The sequence below is a fragment of the Varanus komodoensis genome, unplaced genomic scaffold, assembly GCF_004798865.1.
Source record: "Varanus komodoensis strain SLA01 unplaced genomic scaffold, ASM479886v1 scaffold78, whole genome shotgun sequence".
NCBI classification, from domain to species: domain Eukaryota; kingdom Metazoa; phylum Chordata; class Lepidosauria; order Squamata; family Varanidae; genus Varanus; species Varanus komodoensis.
This window is the reverse complement of record NW_025336455.1, coordinates 2,465,816-2,489,547: the sequence shown is the minus strand read 5'-3', so window position 1 is coordinate 2,489,547 and position 23,732 is coordinate 2,465,816. Positions and strand designations below refer to the sequence as shown.

General features: G+C 68.8%; 2 protein-coding genes across 2 annotated transcripts; one reads left to right on the top strand and one right to left on the bottom strand.

Moving 5' to 3' along the window:
* Positions 1-6,066: 6,066 nt before the first annotated feature.
* On the bottom strand, positions 6,067-21,091 carry OPLAH (5-oxoprolinase, ATP-hydrolysing). Its single transcript, XM_044453256.1, has 27 exons — positions 21,011-21,091; positions 20,503-20,766; positions 19,744-19,935; positions 18,968-19,076; positions 18,669-18,792; positions 16,895-17,090; positions 16,112-16,277; positions 15,902-16,040; positions 15,613-15,680; positions 15,277-15,530; positions 14,769-14,881; positions 13,615-13,785; positions 13,336-13,473; positions 13,112-13,250; positions 11,727-11,839; positions 11,455-11,606; positions 11,199-11,359; positions 10,798-10,899; positions 10,329-10,503; positions 9,981-10,165; positions 9,074-9,220; positions 8,595-8,729; positions 8,284-8,433; positions 7,109-7,266; positions 6,673-6,833; positions 6,398-6,495; positions 6,067-6,278 (listed from the first exon to the last, which is right to left on the bottom strand). The coding sequence occupies exons 1-27, from the start codon at positions 21,089-21,091 to the stop codon at positions 6,123-6,125; spliced, it is 4,047 nt and encodes a 1,348-aa protein (XP_044309191.1). The 3' UTR covers positions 6,067-6,122.
* A 390-nt stretch (positions 21,092-21,481) lies between these two features.
* EXOSC4 (exosome component 4) lies at positions 21,482-23,204 on the top strand. The gene is made up of 3 exons (XM_044453327.1): positions 21,482-21,652; positions 21,742-21,948; positions 22,173-23,204. Exons 1-3 carry the CDS (start codon positions 21,482-21,484, stop codon positions 22,530-22,532), a joined length of 738 nt encoding a protein of 245 aa, XP_044309262.1. The 3' UTR covers positions 22,533-23,204.
* Positions 23,205-23,732: the final 528 nt, after the last annotated feature.

The following is a 23,732-nucleotide window of genomic DNA, read 5'->3' as shown; positions in this document are numbered from 1 at the left end:
AATGTTAGTTCGGCTCTCCGTGGCTGTGAAGAAGGCAAACGGCATGTCGGCACAATTAAGAACAGAATAGAAAACAGACTGGCCAAAAGCTTCTCTCTCTCGATCCCATTTGTGTGCTTCTAATGTACGTTAAAGGTTTCGTTTTATACCGCCTCAGCTATTGGGCAGTATAAAAATGAAATAAACGAACTCGGGGAAAATGAGGATGAGACTGCGCTGTGTCACTAACACAACGGTTAATGTGCCCGATGGAAGTGCTGACTCTTGCGCTGACTTCCTCGGTTGAGAAAAACGGACAAGATGCAACCCAGCCAGTTTCTCATGACCTGAATTGGCGGAAGAGGAGCTGCGCGTTTCACCGCACATCTTGCATGCTGGAAGGGCAAGCGGCCTGTTCTCCATTTCCCCTTTTTAAGGGAAGCTGGGAACCCGGAGGCCATGGCTGCTCCTTGCCATGCGTGTGGGTGCCAGGTGGAATGGCTCTCCCGGCGGGGCTCTCGGCCCTTGCCCTCTCCCTTGTGCTCCTTCAGCGGTTTCCTGGTCTCTGAGCAAAAGGACGGGGCTTTGAGGCACCTCCACCCACGCAGGCAGCCGCGCCCCCCGGGGGCTTTAGGGGGGCAGCCCCTGGATGGGTGTGGCGGACTCCTCGCCGGGCTGCCCTGGCCACCCAGCCTGAGGGGCTGCCCGCAGCGCCCGTCTGTGTCAGGAGCTTCCCCTCCTGTCCCAAGCTTTGTCCATGGGGCAGAGCAGTGGGCGCAGAGAGGGCCGGGCGAGCACGGCTGGGCTGCATCCGCCCCTTGAGCTGCTTGCAGAACAACGGGTGCCGGGACCTGCGTCAGGACAGCGGTCCACACTTAAGGGCCCTTCTGCAGATGCCCGGCCTTGACCTGCACGTGAAGAGCAGAGAATCGTAGGACATTTGCATTAGAAGGGGCCAAGGGCCACCCGGTCCAGCACCTGCTAGTTCAGGACTCAGCGCGCCACCATCCCACTCAGGTGACTGCTGGTCCAGACGCTTCCCAGAGGGGAAGTGGCAGCAAAGCCAATTCGGGGGACCGTTCTGGATCCACCGATGCTCGCACCACCTTGGAGGTCACGAGCCCTTTTGCCGCTCAGTCTGGCCTGCCTGAAGCCACCGCTGTGCACACACCACACGAGGCCAGTGGACGCCTTCTCCCTGCGCGGAGCGACTGGCGGGCAGGCCCAGCCGCGTCCCCCCCCAGAGTCCGAGGTCAAAGCCTCCAGGCAGGTTCACCGCTGATGGGGAGCTGCACGGTTGCCCCCCAGGCCAGGTGGGTGAGCAGGCAGCTGGAGGGACCGAGCACGTGCCGGCGGGGAGCCCGCTGCTCCGGCCTCGGAGTCAGCGCTAGAGATGGGAACTGCAGTTTGCAGACCAAGCTGCTGCAGGGTCCCGGGAGAGTCACCCGACCGTCTGCTGTGCTGCCAGGAAAAGCCCCCATCCACGGGTCCTCCACGGGCCTTTCCCGTTTTCTGTGCAGAGAGCCAGCGCTCCCGCATTCGGCCGTCCCCCAACTTCAGGGGCGGCTGCCAAGACAGATGCCTGCGCCAAGAGCAAGCGCCTCAGCGCTGGAGAGCCAGTGCGCGAGGTGGCCTCGAAGTGCGCTGCGTGGCGGTGCGGGCCGCCAGGGCGACTCGGCACGGCGCGCACGGCAACCGCAACGCTCGGGGTGCTCCCTGGGGGAGTGAGAGCGAGAGCGGGGCGTCCACGGGAGGGAAAGGAGCAGCCACAGATAACGTGGGTCACTCTCACAGGCCTCAGCCACTGCATGGCCTGGTCATGGGGAGGGGAACGTTTCCAGGTGGCCTGAGCCCCACTTGCCGTGCGGATCGGGCCCGAAGGGGGGCGGCCCTGCGCGTGGGAAGCAAGCAGCGCTGCCAGTGAGATGGAAGCGCCAAGCGGGACATGCATGCAGGCACCAGGTGATGGGTGTGAGGTCCACGAGCCCCAGCTCCCAGCGTGTGCTCCTGGGCCCAGAGCGCATGGAGACGTCCAGGAATGAAAGCAGAGCGGAGCTGGAAGGGGTCAGAAGGCCGTCGGGCCCACCCCCTGCTCCTGCCCAGTTGGCACTGTCTCACTCAGGGGGCTGCCAAGCCTCTTTCTGGATGCCTCCAGCGTGGGAGAGCCCCCCACCTCTCCGGGCTGCTGGTCCCACTGCCCCATTGCTCTGACCGGGAGGAAGCTCTTCCTGGTATCTACCCTGAATCTGGGTTGTTGCAGCTTGAATTGCTTATTCCGTGTCCTGCACTCCGGCATCAGCAAGAGGAGATCTTGGCCTTCTGCTTTGGCACAGCCTTTCAGGTACTTCTAGTGATCTCGTGTCCCCCTTGGTCTTCTCAAGGCTGAACGTGCCCAGCTCTCTGTCTCCCCTCACAGGGCAGTGTCTGCAAGGCGTGGGTCATTATTGTTGCCCTCCCTTAATGCTGGGAGAGGTCAGGTGCCGAATCAGACCCACAACACCAGCCCTGGATAATTTTTCCTGCCCTCCTCCGGAGTCTTTCTAGTTTTCCTGCATCTTCCTTAAATCTTGGTGCCCAGAACTGGACACAGGATTCCAGGTGAGGTCTGACTAGGAAGAAGTATAGGGGAACTACTGCTTCTCATGATTTGCAAGTAATGCTTCTGTTAATGCATCCCAGAATAGCATTTGCCCCTTTTGCAGCTGCATCGCATTGTTGGCTCATGTTTAGCCTGTCCTCCACAAGAAGTTATTTTTCAGTTCTGCTGAACCACAGGCTTCCCATCTTGTAGCGATGCCTTTGGCTTCTCCTTCCCAGGTGGAGGACGTGGCCCGTCTTCACTGAATCGCTTCTGTTGCTTTCAGCCCAGGATTCGTTTGTCAAGATCGCCCTGGATCTTCATTCTGCCTTCCGGGGTGTTTGCTGTTCCGCCCAGTTTTGTATCATCTGCAGGTCTGATGATCTTCCCTTGTACTTCCTCATATAAATCATCGATAAAGATCTTGGGCTTGTGGCTGGCAGGTCGATGCAGATGTCAGTCGAGGGAGCGGCCACAGTGAATGCAAGCAAGACTGAGCACTGAAGCTCCGGGGACACTGCGGGAGGGAGGCACGGCTGGGAAGCAGCCCCTCGCACGTAGCAGGCTCCGGGTGCAAGCCCTGCCCTCCCCGGATGGAGCTGAAGGAATTCCTGCAGGTTCCACGTTGGCACAGCCAAGGCTCCAAGCCTGGGGCTGTGGCTGCCCCTTGAGCTCCGAATGCAGCTCAGGCACCCAGCTAAGATGTGGGGGGGGGGGACCTTGCCAGAGCTGCCTCATGCCCGCTGTGGGGGGCGCCATGCAGGTGATGGGCGGCCCCGCCATGCCTTGCCCTCAGCCTGGTGGGAGCACAGCGGGTCTGGGGGCTCCAGGCTGCTACAAGACTGGGGCTGGGACAACAGGGGACTGCGGGGTGGGGGCGCGATGCGGCCCCTGGGCCCTGGGTGCGAAGGAGGGGCTGGCAGGAAGCACACCCACCTCAGTCGCTTGCCTGGGACAAGAGGGGGGGGGGCGCTCTGGGGCCTTTCCAGTGAGAGCACTCCTAGCTTCCTTGCAGAGTGAAGGCCCCTCATGCAGGCTGGCTTCTTTCTCCGGGGGCACGGGTGCAGTTTTGCATGGCGGAGCTGCATGGGGGAGCCAACAGGGCCTGGCCCACCCCAAGCCCCCGGCCTTTCTTATTGATTATGTGTTTAAAAAGGGGAAAGGATTCTAACCTTCACAGGAGTTATTAAAATTTGGGAATTTTGGAAGCTTCTTGAAAGAACTTTTAAAAGTTTTTAACATGTATACAAAGGTCCCAGTGGTGGGATGCAGTGTCTTGTACAATTTGTTTTAATTGAATGTTTACTGTTGTATGTTTTTATTTGAATGGTAAATTTTTCTTTTCTATGAATGTTACATTGCAAAATTAATTTTTTTAAAAAATTACAAACTAAAATGCCAATAGCAATATTAGAAACACTAAGATTGAATATGCCTAATATGAAAACAACAGCAGGCCCACAACAGCCGCATTCGTGTTGTGCAGCAGCAGAACAAAGATGCCACACAAGCCGCGTTTGGTCCTAAAAGAATTACGATTGTTTAACTATTAAAATGTCAGGAAACAAAAAGGTCGGAAGGGACCAAGAGCGGGCTCCCGGCGCGCCTCCTCGGGGAGCGATTCCGCAGCCAGGTGCCGCTCCGGGAGGGGCCCCGCCGCGCAGCCGCCGCCCCCCCGGGGCGTCTCTCCGAGGGGCTCGGACCCGGCGGCAGCCGCGACTGGCCGAGGCCGCCCGGCGTGGGGCCGGGGCCGGGGGCGCCCGCGGGAAGGGCGGGCAAGCGCCTCGCCTGCCCTACGGCGGCCCGGCGCCCAGAAGCTCCGCCGGGCGGCGCGAGCGAGGGAGCCGGGGGGGGGGCGCCCGGTGCAGCCCCGGCGCCGCCGCCCCACTCGGGCTGCCCGGCGCGCTGCGCACCGCCCCGGGTTGCGTGGGGCTGTCCTCCCCCCGGGCCGGGGCGGGAGGCGGCGGGCATCCCAGCCCGCGCACGAGCCGCGTGGAGTGGGGCGCGGGGCGCGCATGCGCAGCAGCCCCTGAGCCGCGGCAACTCGGGGGCTTCCGCCTCCCGGGGGATACACGTCCGCAGGGCCGTCCGGAGGCAATTCTCCGTCGCTCGCTTTACCGCCCGTCACACGCAGTCCCGCCCAGCCAGCGGCCGGCAGAGGAGGGCGCTCGCGCGGCAGGGGCGCTGTGGGGTGCCCCACTGCAGACGGCGTGCAGCCCTTCGCTCGCCGCAGCGCCTGCTCCCTGCTGGCATCTGACCCTGCGGAGCAGCGACGGCTCGTGAGCCCCTCAAGGGAGGGCCGAGGCGGCGGGGGGGCACCCGGGAGGCACCCCCCCAGAACACCCAAAGCCAGCCTGGCTGCAGGGGGGTTTCGGGAGGCCAGAGGGCGTCCTTCTTCGCACCGCGCGCACTCAAACTGGGGGATTTGCTGCTCCCTGTGGGATTGCGCGGAGGGGCCCCAATCCGGACGGCTGCACAACGGGACGAGCAAGAGGCGGCGATCCGTGTGCTCCGCGCTCCCACAGAGGCGGCCTGCCCGCACATCCCAGTGGCGGAGGAGCTGGGGGGGCCTTGCCCCCCCCGCTGGAGGGGCCCTGTGGGCGGCTGCTTGGCCAACACGTGTGAGAGGGCTGGACTGGGTCTGGGCTGGTCACGTGTCCCGGAATGTGAGGCGGCCCCATCGGCCCTTTTTCAGCGAATCGATTTAACGCTGTCGGTGCCAGAGCTGGTGCCCCACGCGGTTCACTGGTTCGTGAGGCGCAGGATGGGCCCCGCCGCAGGGCAGGGCCTGGCGGGAAGCGGGGGGCCTGGCAGAGCTGCCCCCCCACGCCCCGGTGTGAGGCCCGCGCGGGCCTCCTGTGACTTGCCGGCACCCGGGCGCTCAGCATGGCGTGCTCGGGCGAAGAAGCCGCCCGGAGGCTTGGCGGGCGGGAAGGGCAGGGCGCCGGCGTGGCGTGTACGGCACACGTGCGCCTGGCGCCCTGCAGCCGGGAAGGCGCTCCTCGCAGGGGGCCCGGCACGGGCACCGCCCGGCCTCGCAGGGGCGCCTCCCGTGTCACGCGGCAGCACTCAAAAGGCACAGGAACCGGCCTGCTCGCACGGGAGGGCTGCTGCCGGCGGGCCGGCCCCACAGCACCCCCCCAGCAGCCCTGCCGCAAGCGGGACGCTGCTCTGCCGAGTAACCGTAAAGCCGCGGGGAGTGAGGAGAGCAGCCGGAGGAGCGTCGCAGGAGCCCCGAGGGGGCGCAAGCGCACGGAGCGACTGGCTGTGGGGGCAGAAGGGTGGGGGGTGGAGGGGGAGGCCGAGCGGGGAGCTGGCGCAGCGGAGCAGGAGAGGGCTGAGCCCCCCCCCCCCCCGAGCCCCACGGCAGCTTCTCCCCCATGGGACAGAAGAGGGAAGAGCGGCCAGAGGCGGGGGGCGGCCCCGGCCCGGCCCCCGCCTCTCAAGCAAAGCAGCCCGGAAGGCAGCCCTCCCCCGATTGCCCCGCTCAGCCTCCCCCGGCGGGCCATGCCTGCCCCACATTCCCGCCAGAGCCCCCCCAAAGCAGCGCGTCCAGGGGCTCCCCTCAGCTGGTCTCCTGCGCCAGGCGGTAGTCGTGGAGGCTTCCTCGCTCCAGGAAGCGCTGGACCCTGGGGGGCGCCGGCTGCCCTTGGGCCGGGGCGGCACTCGCAGGGGGTGCTCCAAAGCCACCCCCGCCGGGAGTCCGCAAGCAGAAGACATCCTGCAGGAAAGAGAAGGGAGGGGACATGGGGGGGAGGCATTGCCCTCCCCGGGAGGCGCTCCTCCGCTTCTGCGGGCCCCGGCAAGGGTGAGGGCGAGGGCGCGCACGCGGGTCCTTACCCCGGGGCCCACTGGCACAGAGGTCTTCCCTCCGAGGGCGATGGTCCGGCCCTCCGAGCGGGTGAGCAGGTTCAGCCCGGGGGCACCAGGCTCGCCACCTGCCAGGGAAGGAGCGGGCTGAGGTGGGTCCAGGGGGCGCGCGGTGCGGGGAACCGCAGGACGCACCCTGCACTGGCCCCCACCTGGCCCCGGCAGGCGCACCTGAGGTGGCCAGGGGCAACCCAGCCCTCCCTGGGGCTGGGGGCGCCCGGGACCTGGACCGGCTCCCTCCTCACCTTGCAGCCCGTATGGCCGGAACGCCCGTCGCTCGCTCAGCACCGACAGCACCATCTCCTCCCGGAACTGCAGCTCCCGGAGGACCCCATCTCCTCCTCGGAAGCGCCCGGCGCCCCCAGTGCCAGGCGCCAGCTGGAAGCGCCGCAGAACCACCGGGTACCTTGTTGGAGGCAGGCGGGGAGGAGCTGTTACCCTCCGTGGGGCACCCCCGAGGAAGTGCCAGAGGCGGGTGACGGGGTGGGACCCACCAGGACAAAACCCCCTGCACGGGCCCCGGGGCCGGGGGACAGGGCCCCCCAACGGAACTCGCAGGCACCTGGCTCCCCCCGCCTCAGGAGCGCCGAGCGGGTGGCCCCCATATCTCCCCGGCCGAGCTGGCACCCCCCTCGGCGCCCCACTGCCGCCTCCCCCAGGAGGCCCCTCGGCGGCACCCACCGCTGCTCCAGGATCTCGGGGTCCGTGATGCGGGTGTTGGTCATGTGGCTGTGAACCCCGCTGCGGCCGTGCCACGAGGGCCCGGCCCCGGCCCCGCCAGCCACCGTCTCGTAGTAGCCGACGCGCTCATTGCCGAAGGTGACGTTGTTCATGCAGCCCTGCGGGGAGGCGGGACATGACGGCCCGGGAGCTCTGCAGGGGCTCCGCACGGGCTCCGGCCCCCTGCGTGCCAGAGGTGCCCAGCCCCACCCTGCTGTGTCCAAGTTTCGGGAAATGCACAGTAAGCGGTAAGGCCAGCTGCCTGCAAAGGGCAAGCACTATTTTGGGATGCATTAACGGAGGCATGGAATGGGCTTCCATGGGGGTGGCTGAGGCCCACCAGTGCGGGTGTTCAGCGAGAGGCTGGACGTGCACATGGCAGGCATGTCGTGAGCGGAGCCGGCTGGAGCCAGAGGTCAGACTAGATGGCCCAGGAGACCCCTTCTGACTCGCTCTGTTTTCTGTTTCCATGCCTTACTTCCAAGTAACAAGAAGTAGCAGTTCCTCTGTACTCCTCACTAGTCCGACCTCATCTGGAATATCGTGTCTAGTTTTGAGCACCGAGATTGAAGATGACAAAAATTAGCAGGGTTATGATGAGGGCAAGAAAAATGATGCAAGGCATGGAAACGCGGCCCTATCAGGAGAGGCGGAGAGAATGGGGCACGTTCTGCCTTGGGAAGAGAAGACCGAGGGGGGACATGAGCTCCCTCTGTAAGTCCCCCAAAGGCTGCCCCAAAGAGGGAGGTCAAGATCTCCTCTTGCTGACGCCAGAGTGCAGGACGCGGAAGAATCAATTCAACAATTGCAACGGATTAAGATTCAGGCTGGACATCGGGAAAAGCTTCCTCACGGTCAGAGCAATATGGCAGTGGGACCAGCTGCCTGGAGAGGTGGGGGCTCTCCCGCACTGGGGGCATTCAGAAAGAAACTGGGGAGCCTTCCGAGTGGGATGGTGCAAACTGGTGTCCTGCACCAGCAGGGGCTGGGCCCAAGGGCCTCCTGGCCCCGTCCGGCTCTACTGGTCCACGATGCCACGAAGCGCCACGCCAGGGCCATGCTGGTCCAGGGAGCTGCTTGGGCCACCGCTCCTCTTGCCAGCCACCTGTGCCTGCCCCTCCCGCCCCACGGCTCACCTGAGAGGCCGCACAGGCCTGGAAGGCCCGCAGGATGACGTCCACCACCCGCTGCGAGGTCAGCACATTGCCCCCCACCACGGCCGCGTCTGGGGAGGGATCCAGCAGGCAGCCTCTGGGGATGAGGACCTGCACCGGGGCCAAGCAGCCCTGCGAGGCAGAAGCCGGAGACGTCCCACCTTGGCGGGGGAGCCAAACTGCCCGGCCCTCCGGCCCTCCGGCCCCCGGGGTGAGCTTGGGAGCCGCGCCTCTCGGGGCGGATTCCCGCCCGTCCCCCGAGCGTGCCGCGGCACAAGCCCTTCCCGGCCCACCTGGTTGAGGGGGATGTCCTGGCCCACCAAGCAACGCAAGCAGTAGATCAGGGCCGAGAGGGTGATGGCGCGAGGGGCGTTCCCGTTCCCGTACACCTCGTGGCCAGAGCCGGCGAAATCGAACACGGCGCTGCCCTGCGGGTAAAGGGGCACTCCAGGATCCCGGGGCCACGGCCGCGCACGGCCCGCTCCGCCACCCCTTTCGGAGAAGCGGTGCCTCGTTCGCTTCCTTCCTGGTTGTGCCCGGCATGGAGGTTCCCTTTCGGCGCAGCTGCACGCAGAGGCGGCATCTTCCCCCACACCCCGGGGCCGCCTTCTCTGCACACGGGAATCTTTTGGCTCCAGCGCAGGCTGCCTTGCGCTCCTGCAGCTGAGAGGGCGGCACCTGCCCCCCGCTGCCCCTTCCCTCAGGCTGGAGAGCTCCCCGCCATCTTTGAGTCTCGCCTTCACTCCGCCCACCGCGGCTGTCGGGCGCTCACCTCCTGGGGGTCGACAGTCACCTTCAGGCGAATGGGGGAGCCGTCATCCATGAAGTCCTCCGCCTCCACCACCAGGGGGCATCCCGCCTGCCCCCGGCGGGTGGCAAAGTCCTTCAGCATCTCCCGCACGGCCACCTCTGCGTTGGCCTGGGGGCAGCAGAGACGCGTGTCTGCAGGTGGCATCAGGGACAGCCGGGTGTCTGTCCGACCCTCTCTCTCGCTTTCTCGCGCGCGCGCACACACACACGTGCACAAAGCACAGCCGCTGGCTTCCTCTACTTGGTACGGGACGTGTGGGGCTGGCGGGGGCCCTGCCTGAGGATGCCAGGAATGCGCTGCCCTGGCGGCCGGCCGGCGATATCAAAGGTGCTGGCAAAGCTCCCCGAGCAAGAGGCTGGGACGGCCCCGCCAACTTGAGCTGGCTTTCCAAGGGGAGCAGCTCCACAGGGCAGCAGCTTGCCGTCGGCGGCTACTGAGCCGGTGGCGGCTGTTCCCCCGGCCCAGAGGCCGCAGGCCTACATATGCCGGTGCTGGGCAGGCTGGGCGAGGCTGCGGTCGTCTTGCAGGGCGGACTCCATGGGAATGCGGCTCGCGAGGAGAGGCCTCCCGCACGGTCCAGCGGCGGCTCTGCTTCCGCCCTCCCGCGACCCACCGGGAGCCCCTCAGAATGGCTGGGGGGAGCCCCGCCAGGGGGGCTCCAGGAGGGGGCCGCGCAACGGAAGCGGTGCTTCGGGGCTGCCCCGGTTCCCGCAGGGTCCGCAGCGGGCCTCCCGCGCACGCACATGCCTCCACACCCGTCCCCCTCGCACAGCCGCGGGCCGGCTCCACACGGGGCCGGCGGGGCCGCGCGTGCTCCCTGAGCGAGGAGGGTGCTCTGGGCAGCGGCCCCCCGGGGCCCACTCCTCACCTGGATGTGCGCCATGTACGCCTGCACCACTTCCAGGCCGTACTGGCCGATCAGCTTGCTCACCAGCTGGATCCCCTTCTGGTTGGCCGCCACCTGAGCCCGCAGGTCGGAGAGGTTGTCCTGGAGGTTCCGCGTGCCGCTGCTGCCGGGGAGGCGCCCGGGGGCCAGCAGGGCCTCTGTGACGGCTGCCAGGGAGGGAGGGAGGGACGGCGGTGGCAGCCCGGCTTCAGCACGAGCCCGGGGTGGCCCGGCCCAGCCCCCCAGCCGGGCACGGGCACGCCAGCGGAGGCACCGGGGGCCGGCCTCCGGCGGCAGCTGCCCTCCCCACCACGCAGCCACGGGGCGTACCCTCCTCTTGGAAGACGCCGCCCTTGACCAGCTTGAAGGAAATGAAGGTGGCCCCCTCCTCCTGGAGGCAGCGGGAGTGCGGTGGCATGGAGCCCGGTGTGATCCCCCCGATGTCAGCGTGGTGCCCCCGGCTGGCCACAAAGAACACGGGCCGGGCCGCCCCCGGCCAGAACACCTGCAGCAGCGGGGCGAGGCGCCAGGCGAGGGCCGGGCGGCGGGGTCAGAACGGCGCGAGCATCTGGACGGGCCCCTCGCGGCCCCCCAGGCACGGTGTGCCCCCGCACGTCGGCGCCGCCCAGAGCCGCCTCCCTGAACCGCACGCACGGGGCGGGGAAAGTCGGGCCGGGGCTGCCCCCAGGCGCCACGCGCAGCAGCCCCGCCGGGAAGAGCGCCCCCGCGTCCCGCCCGCCCGCCCACACGCGAGCACCCCGGGGGGCCCGGGCTGCCCCGAGCCCCCCGTGCCACTCACAGGAGTGATCACCGTCAGGTCGGGCAGGTGGCTGCCCCCGGCACAGGGGTGGTTGCTCAGGAGCACATCTCCCGGATGGAGGTCAGCGCCCAGGCTCCGGATCTGGCACAGCAGAAGGCCCAAGTGCTGGGTGGGGGGCTGCAGGACGCCCAGGACAGCCCCCGCCCCCCCCCAGCAGTGGGCGGGGCCAGCAGGGGGGGCACATGCTGGCATCCCCGCCCAGCTCAGAGCCCAGGTCTCGGCAGCAATAGCTAAGCTGGGGCATCCTCGGGCCCCCAGGGATTATGGGGGAGGGGGGAGGCCCCGGGCCAATGCTCCATGGCCCTGAATTGACGCGGGGGCGTGGGCAGATTCCGGGGTCCATCCCCTCTGCACCAAAGGCGAAATGGGGCCGGCCCTACCTGGAACTGCACCGCCTCTTGCATGGCTCCCAGATGGACGGGGATGTGGGGAGCATTGGAGACCAGCCCCCCATCTGGGCCGAACAGGGCGCAGGAGAAGTCCAGCCGCTCCTTGATGTTGGTGGAGATGGCCGTGCGCTGCAGGATGCGCCCCATCTGCTCTGTGGGGGAAGAGCAGCCGGTGGGGCAAGGCGAGGCGGGGCATGACAGCCGCACACTCCCCCCCCCCCCCCCGTGGGGCGGGCTCTGCGCTCACCTGCGATGCTCATGAAGCGATGGGAGAAGATGGAGAGCTGGATGGGGTCCATCCGGGGGCCGACCGGCTGCTCCCGCCCGGAGCCCACCGCGATGCAAACGTCCCCGAGCCGCGTCACCGATGCCGTGCAGCCCGGCTCCACGAGGATGGTGCTGCGGGCACAGGGAACGGCTGGGCCCCTTCCGCCAGCGCCCCCGCCCTGCCCCGCCCCTCTGCCCCTCTGCGGGGGCGGCCCCTGCGCACCTCCCTCGGCCGGCGAGGAGCCTACTCACCTGTTCTTGTCGAGGATGATGCTGGGACCGGGGATGGTGTGGCCCCAGGCCAGGTCCTTGAGCAGGTGGACGCCGGTGTCCAGGTAGCCGTCCTCAAAGTAACAGCGGGTCACCTGCGGGCAACCAGCAGCAGAGCGGGGCTGGGGGCCGTGCTCTACTCGGCCCCCCAGCCACCCCCGGAAATCCCTCTCCAGCTTCTTGGCCATCAGGGACGCCTGACCCCTGAACCAACCCGAGGCCCCGCGTGGCCGCTCTGTCCCCTCGCAGGCCTCTTTCAGGAGGCGGCCAGGAACGAAGGGCAGCCCCCCCCCCCGGCAGACTTTCGTCGCAGGACTCCCGGGACGTGCTCAGAGGCCCTGGGCAGGCCAGTGGCCCCCCGGCTGCCCAGCCGTGCCCCTTCGTTCTGCAACACCCGAGGGGCCCCCCCAGGATTCCCACTAAGCTAATCATAACACCAAGCAGACACTCATTAACTGGCTGGATATGGCGGCCAAACCCGGCTGCGTATTTTGCCCTGTGTCCGTCTCTCCCGGGGACTCTGGAAAACAGCACGGCGTGAGCTGAGCAAGCGGAAGCTCTACGGCCGTCCTTCGGCTTACGTCGCGCATGGCCTCCTCGCTTCCGAGGCACAGGCCCAGGCCCCGATCCGCACAGGTCAAGTGCGCACAGCGCGTGCCCCTTGCCACCTTGATGGCCGCATGGCCCCGGCTCGTGCCCCATCCACACTCCCCGGCCCGGAGCTGCCGCCGTGGTGCATGGGGCGTCAGGCAGGGACCTCCCCCCTGGCCAGCCGAGGCCATGGGGAACGGCACCAGGGCACAGGGCACGGAGATGACCCTTGATCCCGGCCGGAAGGCTGGGGCGCTTTGCTGGGTGTGAGGCCGGGGCTCCGGCCCGAGGCAGCAGCGCCCCTTGGAATTTGCTCTGGGGCGTTCAGCAGATTCTCCCGAAGCGCAAACGTTCACCGAAGGGCGAATCAACCCGTCGGGAGGGTGGAGGATCTGAAGAACCGCCAAGCTGGCAAAGCGGGACAGGCCCTTCCCGAAGGCAGCTTTTCCAGGCCATGAAGAACCTCCTTACTGATGCCCCGAAGCCAGATCAGGCCCCCGGGGTCCAGCACCTCACCCCACCAGAGCCTGCCAGCCTTCAAAGGGGAGCCTGGAGCGCCCCCCCCCCCCGCCCCTGCTCCCCATCCCATGGCACGTCTCACGGGCCTCTCAGCTGGAGAGAGCTGCCGCCCAGCTGGGTGGCAGGAGGGGGCTCTGCAAAGGGGGAGGCTGCCGCCCCCCCCCCGGCTGAGGCGAGCGCTGCAGGGCCGCCTTCCTCCTGGAGAAGCCGGGCGGGAGGGATGGCGGAGGGAGGCCGCCCGTGCAGGGGGTTCTCACCTTTTCGAGGGGGGCAGGCCCCTCGGCGGCAGGCCCCGGCACCTCCTGGTCCAGCCCGAGACTGGCCGTGCCTCTCACCCGCACGTCATCCACCAGGATGGCCCGGCCGGGGATGGTGAACCCAAACTCCTGCTGGTACCTGGCGGGCGGGCAGCGGGAGCGGGATCAGCAGTGAGGGGGCACGGGGGGCAGGGCACGTCCCGCGATGTGGGGAGGACGCCCACCTGGCGGCGAAGGCAGCGGCAAAGTCCCCGCTGCGGCAGCTCTCCGGCGTGGCGGGGAAGCCCCTGGCGGAGCACATGAGGGCGCAGTCCGTCCGGGCGTAGCGCAGGTGCAGGAAGGCCTCGGTGCTCACCTGGGACCTGCAGCGGGGGCCGGGCGTGGGGCTCAGGACCCCAGGCCGCGGCCCAAAGGAGGGCCTCCCCTCCCCCGAGAGGCCAGCCACAGCTCCGGCCTGCGTGGCCAGCGCCCTGCCCCGTGCCCCCCGCCCAGCTGGGCCCCACCTGCAGAAGCCCTGTGCCTCCAGGGCCCGCACGCACTGCCGCTCCAGCGCCGCCACGCGGCCGTCCAGCTCTGCGTGGGAGGCGGGCCCGTAGGCCAGGGCGCAGGGCTCCTGGGCCTCGTGCACCACGTCCGCCAGCGCCAGCCCGTAGGCCGAGAGGATGCCGCTGTGCCTGTGGGGAGCGGGGAGGTGAGGGCCAGGCCCCCGCGGGCTCCGGCTGCGCCTTTCAGCCAGCCGCGGCCGCAGCTCCCGGCCAGAGTCGCCTCCAGAGAGGGAGCGCAGCCCCGCTCCTGCCCTCGCCGCGGGGAACGCCCAGGGCGCCTGCTCTCCCGCCCCACAGGCAGTGCCCAGGACCCGGCGGGGGGGCACTAGGCAGCCTGCGCGGAAATGTTCTGCTGGGAAGAGCTCTCCGCCGCGGTGGGGCAGGGCACACGCACACGCAGGGAAGCCCACACCAAGCCACCCCACCGGCGGCGCGACTGCCTGCGGGGCGGCCCCCTTGCAGGACGCAAGCGCCTTCGAGGCCCACGGCAGCAGGTCTCCGGGGAGCGGCCACCCAGGCTGGGAAGGCCTCCCGCGCAGCAAGGCCACGTCCCCCGCACCCTGGCCGAGCTCTTGCAAGCTAGGCAAATGCTGCCCGGTCCCACGGCTGCCCCCCCACACGCACACCTCCCCCGGCCAGCCTGGCCCGCAGCACACCGAGCCACAGGTGGATTGTTCAACCTGGCACAGGTGTGCCGTCCTGCTACCCCAGATCAAGACCCAGAGAGATGGCGTGTCCACTGCTGGCCCCGACAATTGCAGGGGCAGGGAGATGGGACTTCTGGCCACCGCAGGTCGCCCTCATCTTTCCCCTCTGGCGTGCAGCCCAGGGATGCCGCCCCAGTCGGGACCCGGAGCTGGGGAACCTCAGCAGCCGCACAAGGCTGGAGGGCTGGGCCAGGCCTCTGAACCACGGCCTTGCCTGCCCAGCCTGGGGGGGGTGCCCAAAGAAGTCCCTCCCCAGCCTGTTCTCACTGCCCAGCCGGGAGGGCAAGTGCAACATGGCAGCTCCCCCCTGCAGGGGCGCGTCGCCTGCAGAGCTCCCCCGCGGGGTACTGCCGCCTTCAGGGCACGGTGGCCCCAGCCCCCCCCCCGGCCCCCCCATGCACCTACCTGTGGATGAAGACCTTGCCCATGCCCAAGGTCCGGGCGATGGCGCAGGCGTGCTGCCCCCCAGCCCCACCAAAGCAGGCCAGCACATGGCGCGACGTGTCGTGGCCCCGGGCCTGCCGAGACAGGGGAGGGCAGCATCTGGGGGGCAGCCGGCATGACCCCACTGTGCCCGCCGTGGCCCACCCGCCCTGGCCGGTGTTCCCAGGGGCACCACCAAGTGCACCCAGCCCAGGCAGGGGTTGCCGGCGGCAGGGCAGGGCAGAGCTCCCCCCTGGGGGACACCTTCGGGCTGCCGGCTCGGAAAGCTCAGCCACCTCGCCCTCCAGGCCACCCCGCCACATCTCGGGGTGGCCTGCGGGGCGCCGGCCATCCCCTGAAAGTTGTCCCCCGAAGGCAGCCTGCAGGCCCAGGGGGCTGCCACTCCTCCGCCTCCGCCCCCTGGGGGCTCTGGGGCACCTGCACCCTCCGTGCCTCTCTCGCCCGCCCGCTGGACCGCCCGCCGCCCCACCTGCGTCAGGGCCCGGATGGGCCTGCACATGGCCTCATTGGCCACCCGGATGAAGCCCATGGCCACCTCCTCGATGCTGCGCGGCTGCGCGGCGCCCCCGAAGGCGCTGACGGCCGCGGCGAGCTCCCGGAGCGCCTCCCGCGCCGCCTCGGCGGAGAGCGGCAGGTCCTCGTCGGGCCCGAAGATGCGGGGGAAGTGCTCGGGCAGCAGCCGGCCGAGGCACAGGTTGGCGTCCGTCACCGTGGGCGGGCCCCCTGCGACCGCGGGAGAAGCGCGGGTCAGCCCCGCCGCCACCCCGCCGCGCCCGCCCCGCCGCCCGCCGCGCCGCGTCCTCACCCTTCCGGTAGCAGGCGGGCCCCGGGTGCGCGCCCGCCGACTCGGGGCCGACCGCGAAGAGGCCGGACCTGCAGCGGGAGAAAGGCAGGCGGGAATCGCGCGGGCACCGCGCTCCGGTGCCGACCCGGCTGGGAGGGGCGGGAAGCACAGGGCCGCGCGAGTTCCGAGTGGGGCTGGGGATGCGCCCCCGCCGAGGCTTCAGGGTCGGCCCGGCCCGGCAGCATCCGCGGCGGGCGCCCCCTCGCAGGGGGGGCGGCTCCGGGGCAGCGCGGGGAGGACGGCCGCCCACCTGAAGAACAGCCGCGAGCCGCCGCCCGCGGCCACCGTGTTGATGTCCAGCTGCGGCGCCTGGATGCTGATGCCGGCGGTGGCGGCCTCGAACACGTGCTCGTACTCCCCGGCGTAGCGGCTCACGTCCGTGGAGGTGCCTGGAGGAGGCGCGCCGTGAGCCCGGCAGCCCCGCGCCCGCCCCGCGCCCGCGCCCCCGCGCCCCGCTCACCTCCCATGTCGAAGCCGATGACGGGCCGCCTGCCCATCGCGCGGTGCGTGGTGACCGCGTAGCCCACGACGCCCCCCGCTGGGCCGGACAGGATAGCGCGGGAGCCGCTGAAGGCCTCCATGGGGGTGAGGCCGCCGTCGGAGCGCATGAAGAGGACCGGCACGCCCTGTGGGAGAGGCCGCCGGACGGGCTGGAGGGAGCTGGCCATGCCCCCCACCAGCCCTGCGAGCCGCACCGGGGCACGGGCGCCGTCCAGAGGGAGGCGGGCGGCCCATCAGCCACGACCCGGGCAGGCGCCCAGGGCCCCCCTTCTTGCTGCGCACCCCCCCCCCCCGTGTGCTCCGGACCCCCCTGCTGCCGCCAGCCAGGTGCCCAACCCAGGGCGCGTTCGGCTTGCCCAGCTCCTTGGCCCTCTTTGCCCTTGCAGCAGAGCTGCGAATGTGGCCTCGCGCTCCTGCTGTCAGAGAGGGGGCAGGCGCAAGGGCGCCCTGGGCTGAGCCCCCCGTGTGGCCACCCGGGCAAGCCCCCCCCCCCCCCCGCGGCCCTGCACGGCTGCGGCGTCCTCGCTGGATAGCCGCAGGGACGGAGCTGGTCCTTGGCGGCGCCGCCCCAGCCGCTTTGCGCTGCCGCCAGCCTCTGAGGTGGCACGCCGCCCGGGGCCGGCCGCTGGGGCACGCAGGTGGGGCCTCTCGGACCCGCATCCCTCCGGAGGCTTCCCATGCGGGGGCAGCATGCTGGACCAGGAGGACCAGCGAGGCTCGCCTGGAGGCCTCGCGCGCTCACCTGCAGCTGGGACGCGAAGCCCGCCCGGAAGCTGTCCAGGTAGCGGCGGATGTGCGGCGTGAGGTAGGCGTCTGCACAGGCCGTGTAGCCCCGCGGGACGGCCCGCACCATGGGCATCACCTCGGAGGAGAGCGAGACCTGCCGGAAGCCCAGCTCCAGGGCCAGGGCCCCCACCTGCCGCTCGTGCTCTGGCCACCTGCGCGGGACAGAAGCGCTCAGCGGCCTGCACACGTGGCCACGGAGGAAGGGGCCGCCGCTCGCGGTGGCGCCCAGGGCAGGTGCCGGCTCGGAAGCTGAGCGGAGTCCGGGCTACGTCCAAAGAGCTCGGAATGGCGGCCTCTTCAGAGGGCCGGCATTTGCGCGGCACTCCCTGCGGGCAGATGGCTTTACGGCCTATATTGGGTTTGCCCCAGTGAGAAGCAGGCGCTGGCCCTCAGCCAGGCACTGCCCGTCCCCTGGTCCAGCCTTTTGGGGTGGAACTGAAGCCCCCACCAGCATCCTGGGAGGGCCACCAAGCTGGGGAGGGAAGGTGCGGCTGGGGTGGAGGCCGGGCCTGAAAAGGAGGCCCAGGGGATGGGCCAAGCCAAAACTCCCAGCGCTGCAGAGTGATGTTTTCAAATGCACCAAGAGGCATACAATGCTATGACATAAGGCAACGATGATTGGTACTAGGAGCGGTAGTAATAGCTCAGCACCAGAGAGCCCAAGTTCGGGATCTGCATTCATTTTCAGCCCATATATCAGTTACGGGCAAAGAGAAGGCACAGAAACCTCCGGAGAGCTAGTCTGGAGACGGAGGAGGGACCAAAGGCCACGGTGAGAGGCCAGATCTGCCTTCGTGATGCGAGGGAGTCCGCCTCCACTGCCACAAGTCCTCTGAACTCCGCCGGACCTTCTTGCCTTCCAGAATCTGGACACCTCCTCTCCCCACACGTGGGAGAGCCATCCCCGGGCCCTTCCTTGGAAAGACTGTGCAAGCCCCCCCTCGGGCCCGGGGGCCACACTGGGCCCGCCGCCCGACTCTGGCGTTCTTGGGCGCGAGGCCAGGCTCGAGGGGCCTTGGGGGGCTTCCTGAGTGCCAGCTGGGCTGGATGAGGCAGCCAACCAACGCTCTGCCTGAGGAAGCCTCGCTGCTTTCCCACCGGGATCCGCAAGGTGTCCAAACGGACCCCAAGGCTCACCTGGTGGTGCTGAATACAGGAGAAGCGCCTTGGGCTACAGCCCTGCACTTAACCGGAGTTCCTTCTGAGCAAACGGGTAGCGCCCCAAGACGCAAGTTTGCCAGTCATTAAGGCGGAAGGCAAGAACCTAATCTAGGTATCTCCAACTTTCTGCTGCCCAGATGCCAGTCTGGATGCCGGGCATGGCAGGCCCACAAGTCCGGAGGGCGCCTGGTTAAGGAAGCTGGGCCAGGCTTGCGTTCTCTGCTCTCATGTGAACTCATTAATCGCCTGTAACCTGGCAGGGGGTGCCTGGAGCCTTGCCCTGGGGTGCCAAAGCGGCTTCACAAGAACGTGCTGCAGACTCAGGGGCTGTCCCAAGCGGGAGAGGAACGTGTTTCCAGGTGAGCATCTCTGGCTCAGTCACGGGATTTTACATGGGGAGACAGACATTGTTTCTGGCTGCGACGGGTCTGTGCTCTCCCACCGCTTCCCTGGCCTCTCCTCTTCCTGCAGGGAAGCCACTGCGCTGCTCTCAGTGGGCTCCGGCACGGCCCCCCCAGCCGCCCCCTGCGCGGCGCACGCCCAGCCCGAGGGCCGGAGCAGGCACGCACGTGTACGAGTGCAGGAGCAGCACCGCCAGGCTGCGGATCCCCCGTGCCAGCAGCGCCACCAGCTGCCCCCGCAGGGCGCCCAGGTCCACAGGCCGCTCCACCACCAGGTGCTCTCCAGTCAAACCTGGGAAGGAAGAGGCCCAGGAAAGTCCGCCAGCAAGTCCCGGCTGCCCGCTCCGCCACCGCCTCCCCCGTGGCTTTCACAGGGGCCATGCCCACCATGGACCCGGCGCCAGCCCCCGGCACTCCTGGCCAGCCGTAGAAGCACCCTGCCCCATGGCCTGGCCCGGGGTCCCCACCTGGGATTGGCCGGGACGGCTCAAAGAGGCTGCATCCCTCGCGATGCAGGACGACGCGCTCCTCCACCTCCACCACGGCCTCGTACAGGACTTCTGGCACCGCGACGGCCTGTGGGGCGGTGTGGCAGGGCACAGAAAGGTCGCGTCACAGCAGCCCCCGTCCTGTCTCAGAGTGAGGGGGCGCGGGAGCAGGCTGGACTCCCAGAGCCTCTCCGTGCATCAGACACGGCAGGCCATGGGGCTTGCAAGGGGCCCCCAGGCCCCGTGTCAGCTCCGAGAGTCAGCCACAGAGGGCGCGGGCAGGGTCTGCAGCCTCCTCACGAGCGCTCCGAGGCCGGCCCAGCACGGCGCGCCTTCTCTTGCCCCGAGCCTCCAGGGACCAGCCCAGCTCCAGCACCTGCTCCTGAGGAGCCACGGGGGCATTTCAGGGTAATCCGGCCTGTGATGACAGCTGAGCGAGCCCCAGATGGCTTGCTCCAGGCATGGCTGGCTCCACTGCCCCACTGCCCAAGGAGCCTCGGCCAAGGGCAAGCCCGGCAGGGGCTAGGCTCGTGATCCCTCCCCCTTGGAGGAGGCTGCATGAAGGGGGAGTGGGGTCACATGCCTCTCCAGAGTGCCAGCCAGCTGGGTGCTGATCTGCAGCGGCAGCAAGCCCTTCCCTTCTGCTCCCGCTCCAGAGACGAGGGCACCGCCTGGCACCAGCCGGGGCACGGTGGCAGGGCTGCAGGGCCCGGCACCAGGTGCCCGGCCATGTGGCTCAGAGCCCCTGCACTGACCAGGTCAAAGATCCGGGGCCGGGCTTGGTTGCCAATGTGCAGCAGGTCCCGGAAGCCCTTCGTGATGAGCAGGGCGACTGGCTCGCCCTTCCGCTCCAGCAGGGCGTTGGTGGCCACCGTGGTGCCCATTCGGATCCACTCGATGCACGACGTGTCCAGGGGCTGGCCTTTGGGGAACGGGACGCCGCATTCCTGGGGCAAGCAAAGCGTCAGTGGCCCCCTGGCAGCCCCCCACACTGCCCCAGGACAGGGCGCCTGGCCACAGCCCACGGAATGCACCTGCAAGGCCGGGCAGCTCCGGACCAGGAGAGCCCGGTCTGAGTCCTGGCTCAGCCAAAGATTCTTGGGTGACCTTGGGCCTGTTGCAGCCTCATCGCCTGGCCTCCCTCACAGGGCTGTTGTGAGGAGATCCGGGTGGGCCCCTCAGGGAACGCAACAGCAACCTGGGGCCAGCACAAGCGCCAGCGAGGACAAGGGTGCCTTCCGGCCTTCCCTGAGCCCTGGGAAGGGAGGGGGCCTCCCCAGGAGCGCCAGCAGCCACGGGCCCTCCTCCTGGGGCGCCCTTCGGCCTTGCCTCGGGTGACCTCGGCTTCCTTGTGCCTGCTGGGCCGGCTAATCCTCCGCTTGTGCAAGGCCTTTGTTCCGGCTCGGCTGCTTGGAATGCGGCGGGTCAAGGAGGAGCAGCCCGCCCCGCGGCTGCCCAAGGCTGGCCAGGAGCCCCCGCGAGCGGCGCTCGCCCCGGTCCGGCAGGCCCCTCACCTCCTCCAGGATGCGGCGAATGCCCTCGGTGGGAGCATCGCGGTAGCTGGCCGGGTCCTCCGAGAGCAGCTTCAGCACCCGCACCCTCCCCCCGGGGCAGCGGGCGAAGACGTCGGTGAAGGTGCCGCCGCGGTCTATGGAGAACTGGAACTTGCCGGGCGGGGGCGCAGCCATGGCCGGGCGGAGGGAGGCGCGGGGGTCCGGCCGCCCGGATTCCGCAGGGGAGGCGAGGCGAGGCGAGGCGAGGCGGGACGGGGTCACCGGCTAGGGCGGGCGGGCGGCGAGGCCCGGGGACGGCGCTGCGGACGCGCGACGGCGCGGCGCCCGGCAGACGGAGGAGAGCGCGGAAGCGCGCCGCCCGCGGTTTCCTTCCAGGCAGCCGCCGCGGGAGACCCCGGCGCAGCAGCTGTCAGGCAACGGCCGCCGACGGAGCGCCTCCGGCCCGGACCTGCTCGCCGTGGCAAGCTCCGCCCCCGCGGGCGGGCCGGCTCCGCCCCTCCCCGCCTACCGAGCAGGTTCGGCGGGGACGACGGGGGCGCTGCGCACTCCGGCCGGCCTGCACGCCCGCCCCGTCGGCCGCCTGCGCCATGGCGCGGGAGCTCCGCGGGAGCGCGGGGGCCTTGCCGCGAAGGCGGAGCGCGTCCTCGGCTCAAGCGCTTAGCGGGCAGATTCGGGCCGGGGACGCTGAAGGCGCGCCTGGATCCGGGCGGAGGAGGGCGGGCTCCGCGAGGCGCCCGCTCCCGGCCCGGGGCCGCCGGTGCGGCTCCGCCTGTGCGCCGGGCGGGCGCCAGCGAAAGGTTTTCCTGGGCGGGAGCGCGCGGGGGGCTCCTTAGCCCTTCCGCGGGCAGAGCGGGCGCCGCGCCGCCCCCGTGTACGAGCCCGCGGCCGCGCTTCCCACGTGCGGCGCGCGGGGCGGGGCAGGCGCGGGGCGGGGCTTGGCGCGCGGGGCAGGGCGGGACGGGACGGACGGGACGGCGGCATGGCGGGGCTGGAGCTGCTGTCGGAGCAGGGCTACCGCGTGGACGGGCGCCGGGCCGGCGAGCTGCGCCAGATCCGCGCGCGGATGGGCGTCTTCGCGCAGGCCGACGGCTCCGCCTACCTGGAGCAGGGCAACACCAAGGCGCTGGCCGTCGTGTACGGGCCGCACGAGGTGAGCGGGGCGCGGGCGGCGGGGCGGGGGGCGCGCGGCGGGGCCCGGCTCGGCCCGGCCCGGCCTGACGCGCGCTGCCGCCCCCGCAGATGCGCGGCTCCCGCAGCAAGGCCCTGCACGACCAGGCGCTGGTCAACTGCCAGTTCAGCATGGCCACCTTCAGCACGGGCGAGCGCAAGCGGCGGCCCCACGGCGACCGCAAGTCCAGCGAGATGACGCTGCACCTCAAGCAGACCTTCGAGGCCGCCATCCTCACGCAGCTCTACCCGCGCTCGCAGATCGACATCTACGTGCAGGTGGGCGGCGCCGAGAGGCGGGGGGGCGGCAGGTCGCTCGCTGCTCGGGGCTCGGGAAGCCGCCTGGAAAGCAGCTCTGTCCGGCCGGGGGGTCAGGCCCCGGGGCGCCTGCCTGGCCGGGGGACTGGGATCTGGCCAGGGTGCCCGTGGGGTGGTGCCGCGCCGGGCAGCTTGCCGGTCGGTCTTTCCCTGCGGCGTCCTGAGGGGCCTCCCGTCTCCCCCAGATCTTGCAAGCGGACGGTGGGAACTACTGCGCCTCTGTCAACGCGGCCACGCTGGCCGTCATCGACGCCGGCATTCCCATGCGGGACTACGTGTGTGCCAGCTCGGCCGGCTTCATCGAGGACATGCCCCTGGCTGACCTGAACTACGTGGAGGAGGCCGCTGCTGGCCCCCAGCTGGCCCTGGCGCTGCTGCCCAAGTCGGACCAGATCGCGCTGCTGGAGATGACCTCCCGGCTGCACGAGGACCACCTGGAGCCCATCCTGGAGGCGGCCAGCAAGGCCTGCAGGGACGTCTACGCTGTGCTGGGCCAGGTGGTGCGCGAGCATCTGCAGGAAGTCACGGCGCTGCTGGGCAAGTGAGGGCTGCCTCGGTGGCCAGGTGGGGACTCGGGGCCCCCTGCAGCAGCTCTCCATCCAGAGAGGGCCAGCGGAGGGCTTCTGCCTGCTGTGACAGCTCTGCCCCCACCGCTCCCCTCTTGCTTCGTGCTGACGGTGGATCATGGCCGAGAGGGCTTCTCTCCCTGAGCCATCTCTTCAGTCCTTGCCTCTCGCCCCACTCCTGCTGCGTTGATGGGAGGATTCTTGGTGGACGCACCAACTGCTAAGCTGTACATACCACGTTTCCCTCTTTCTTAACAAGTTAAAAGAAGAAATATTATTTGGGTTTGGCGCGTGGGTGAACAGGTCCTGCAGCCTCGCAGAAGCTTTCTCTTTGGCTTTAAGTATGTCTGCCCTGCCTGTGGGGGCTCTCTGGCCATCTGCTCAGCAGGGTCTCCAGGAGGGGGGATCCGGTATGAGAAGCATCCTGCTCACGTGCATACAAATGCCTTTGTCCCATCTCCGGGATGAGTGCCACGTGAAGCCCCTACTCCCATTAACAGTAACAGCTTTGACTATCAGGCGTTTAGAAACGAAGAAATAAAACCAGGACTAGAAATTTGTACTTTACACCAAACTTACATCTTTGTGGGTGTGTGAAATACATGTTCTTTGGAAAAAATTTGGAGTCCATTAAAATAGATCACAACTGCATGGCAGGGAAGTTCATAGCAGACATTCTGGTGCTTGGAATACTCTTGGATTCAAGGGTTGGGTCCCTGACAAGTCCTTAAGCTCCTGGTCTCGCCTCCACCCGCTTGCCGCTTTTGCATTCCTTCTCTTCCCATGGCTGACCTATGCGAAAGACTGGTGCGGGAAGGCTCCAGTTCAGGGTGGTGGTGATGTGTGTGTACATTGGTGAGGTGCCATATCCAGCAGAATGAGCATGCCTGGCTGAGCGGGCGGTTCTGCCCTGGGCCAGGTTGCCCTCTCTCTTCCGGCCCACGACTCAAGAAGCATCTTCAGGCCTTTGGCAGCCTACCCTGCGGAGAAGAGCGCGCCTGAGCAGGCTCAGGTGGCCCCGTGAGAGAAGATGCCGCAGGCAGCCCCTGCCTGCAGGGGCGCCGGCACATCCTCCCCCGCCCCGCACGGCCGGGCGCCCCTGCACAGCCGCCGCAGGCGAGCGTGTCGGCCTTGCTTGCAGCGTGCGCGGGAGCTGCCCCGAGCAGCACAGCCTCGCCG

What these genes read in the sequence shown, in the direction of transcription:
- EXOSC4 (XM_044453327.1), top strand. Translation starts at nt 21,482, where the DNA reads ATGGCGGGGCTGGAGCTGCTGTCGGAGCAGGGCTACCGCGTGGACGGG. An exon ending in TCGTGTACGGGCCGCACGAG is followed by an intron (nt 21,653 to 21,741) that starts GTGAGCGGGGCG and finishes CCGCCCCCGCAG; the next exon opens with ATGCGCGGCTCCCGCAGCAA. An exon ending in AGATCGACATCTACGTGCAG is followed by an intron (nt 21,949 to 22,172) that starts GTGGGCGGCGCC and finishes CGTCTCCCCCAG; the next exon opens with ATCTTGCAAGCGGACGGTGG.
- OPLAH (XM_044453256.1), bottom strand. Translation starts at nt 21,091, where the DNA reads ATGGCGCAGGCGGCCGACGGGGCGGGCGTGCAGGCCGGCCGGAGTGCG. An exon ending in GGCCTGCCCCCCTCGAAAAG is followed by an intron (nt 11,840 to 13,111) that starts GTGAGAACCCCC and finishes GGTTGCCCGCAG; the next exon opens with GTGACCCGCTGTTACTTTGA. An exon ending in ACCTGACGGTGATCACTCCT is followed by an intron (nt 10,504 to 10,797) that starts GTGAGTGGCACG and finishes CCGCTGCTGCAG; the next exon opens with GTGTTCTGGCCGGGGGCGGC.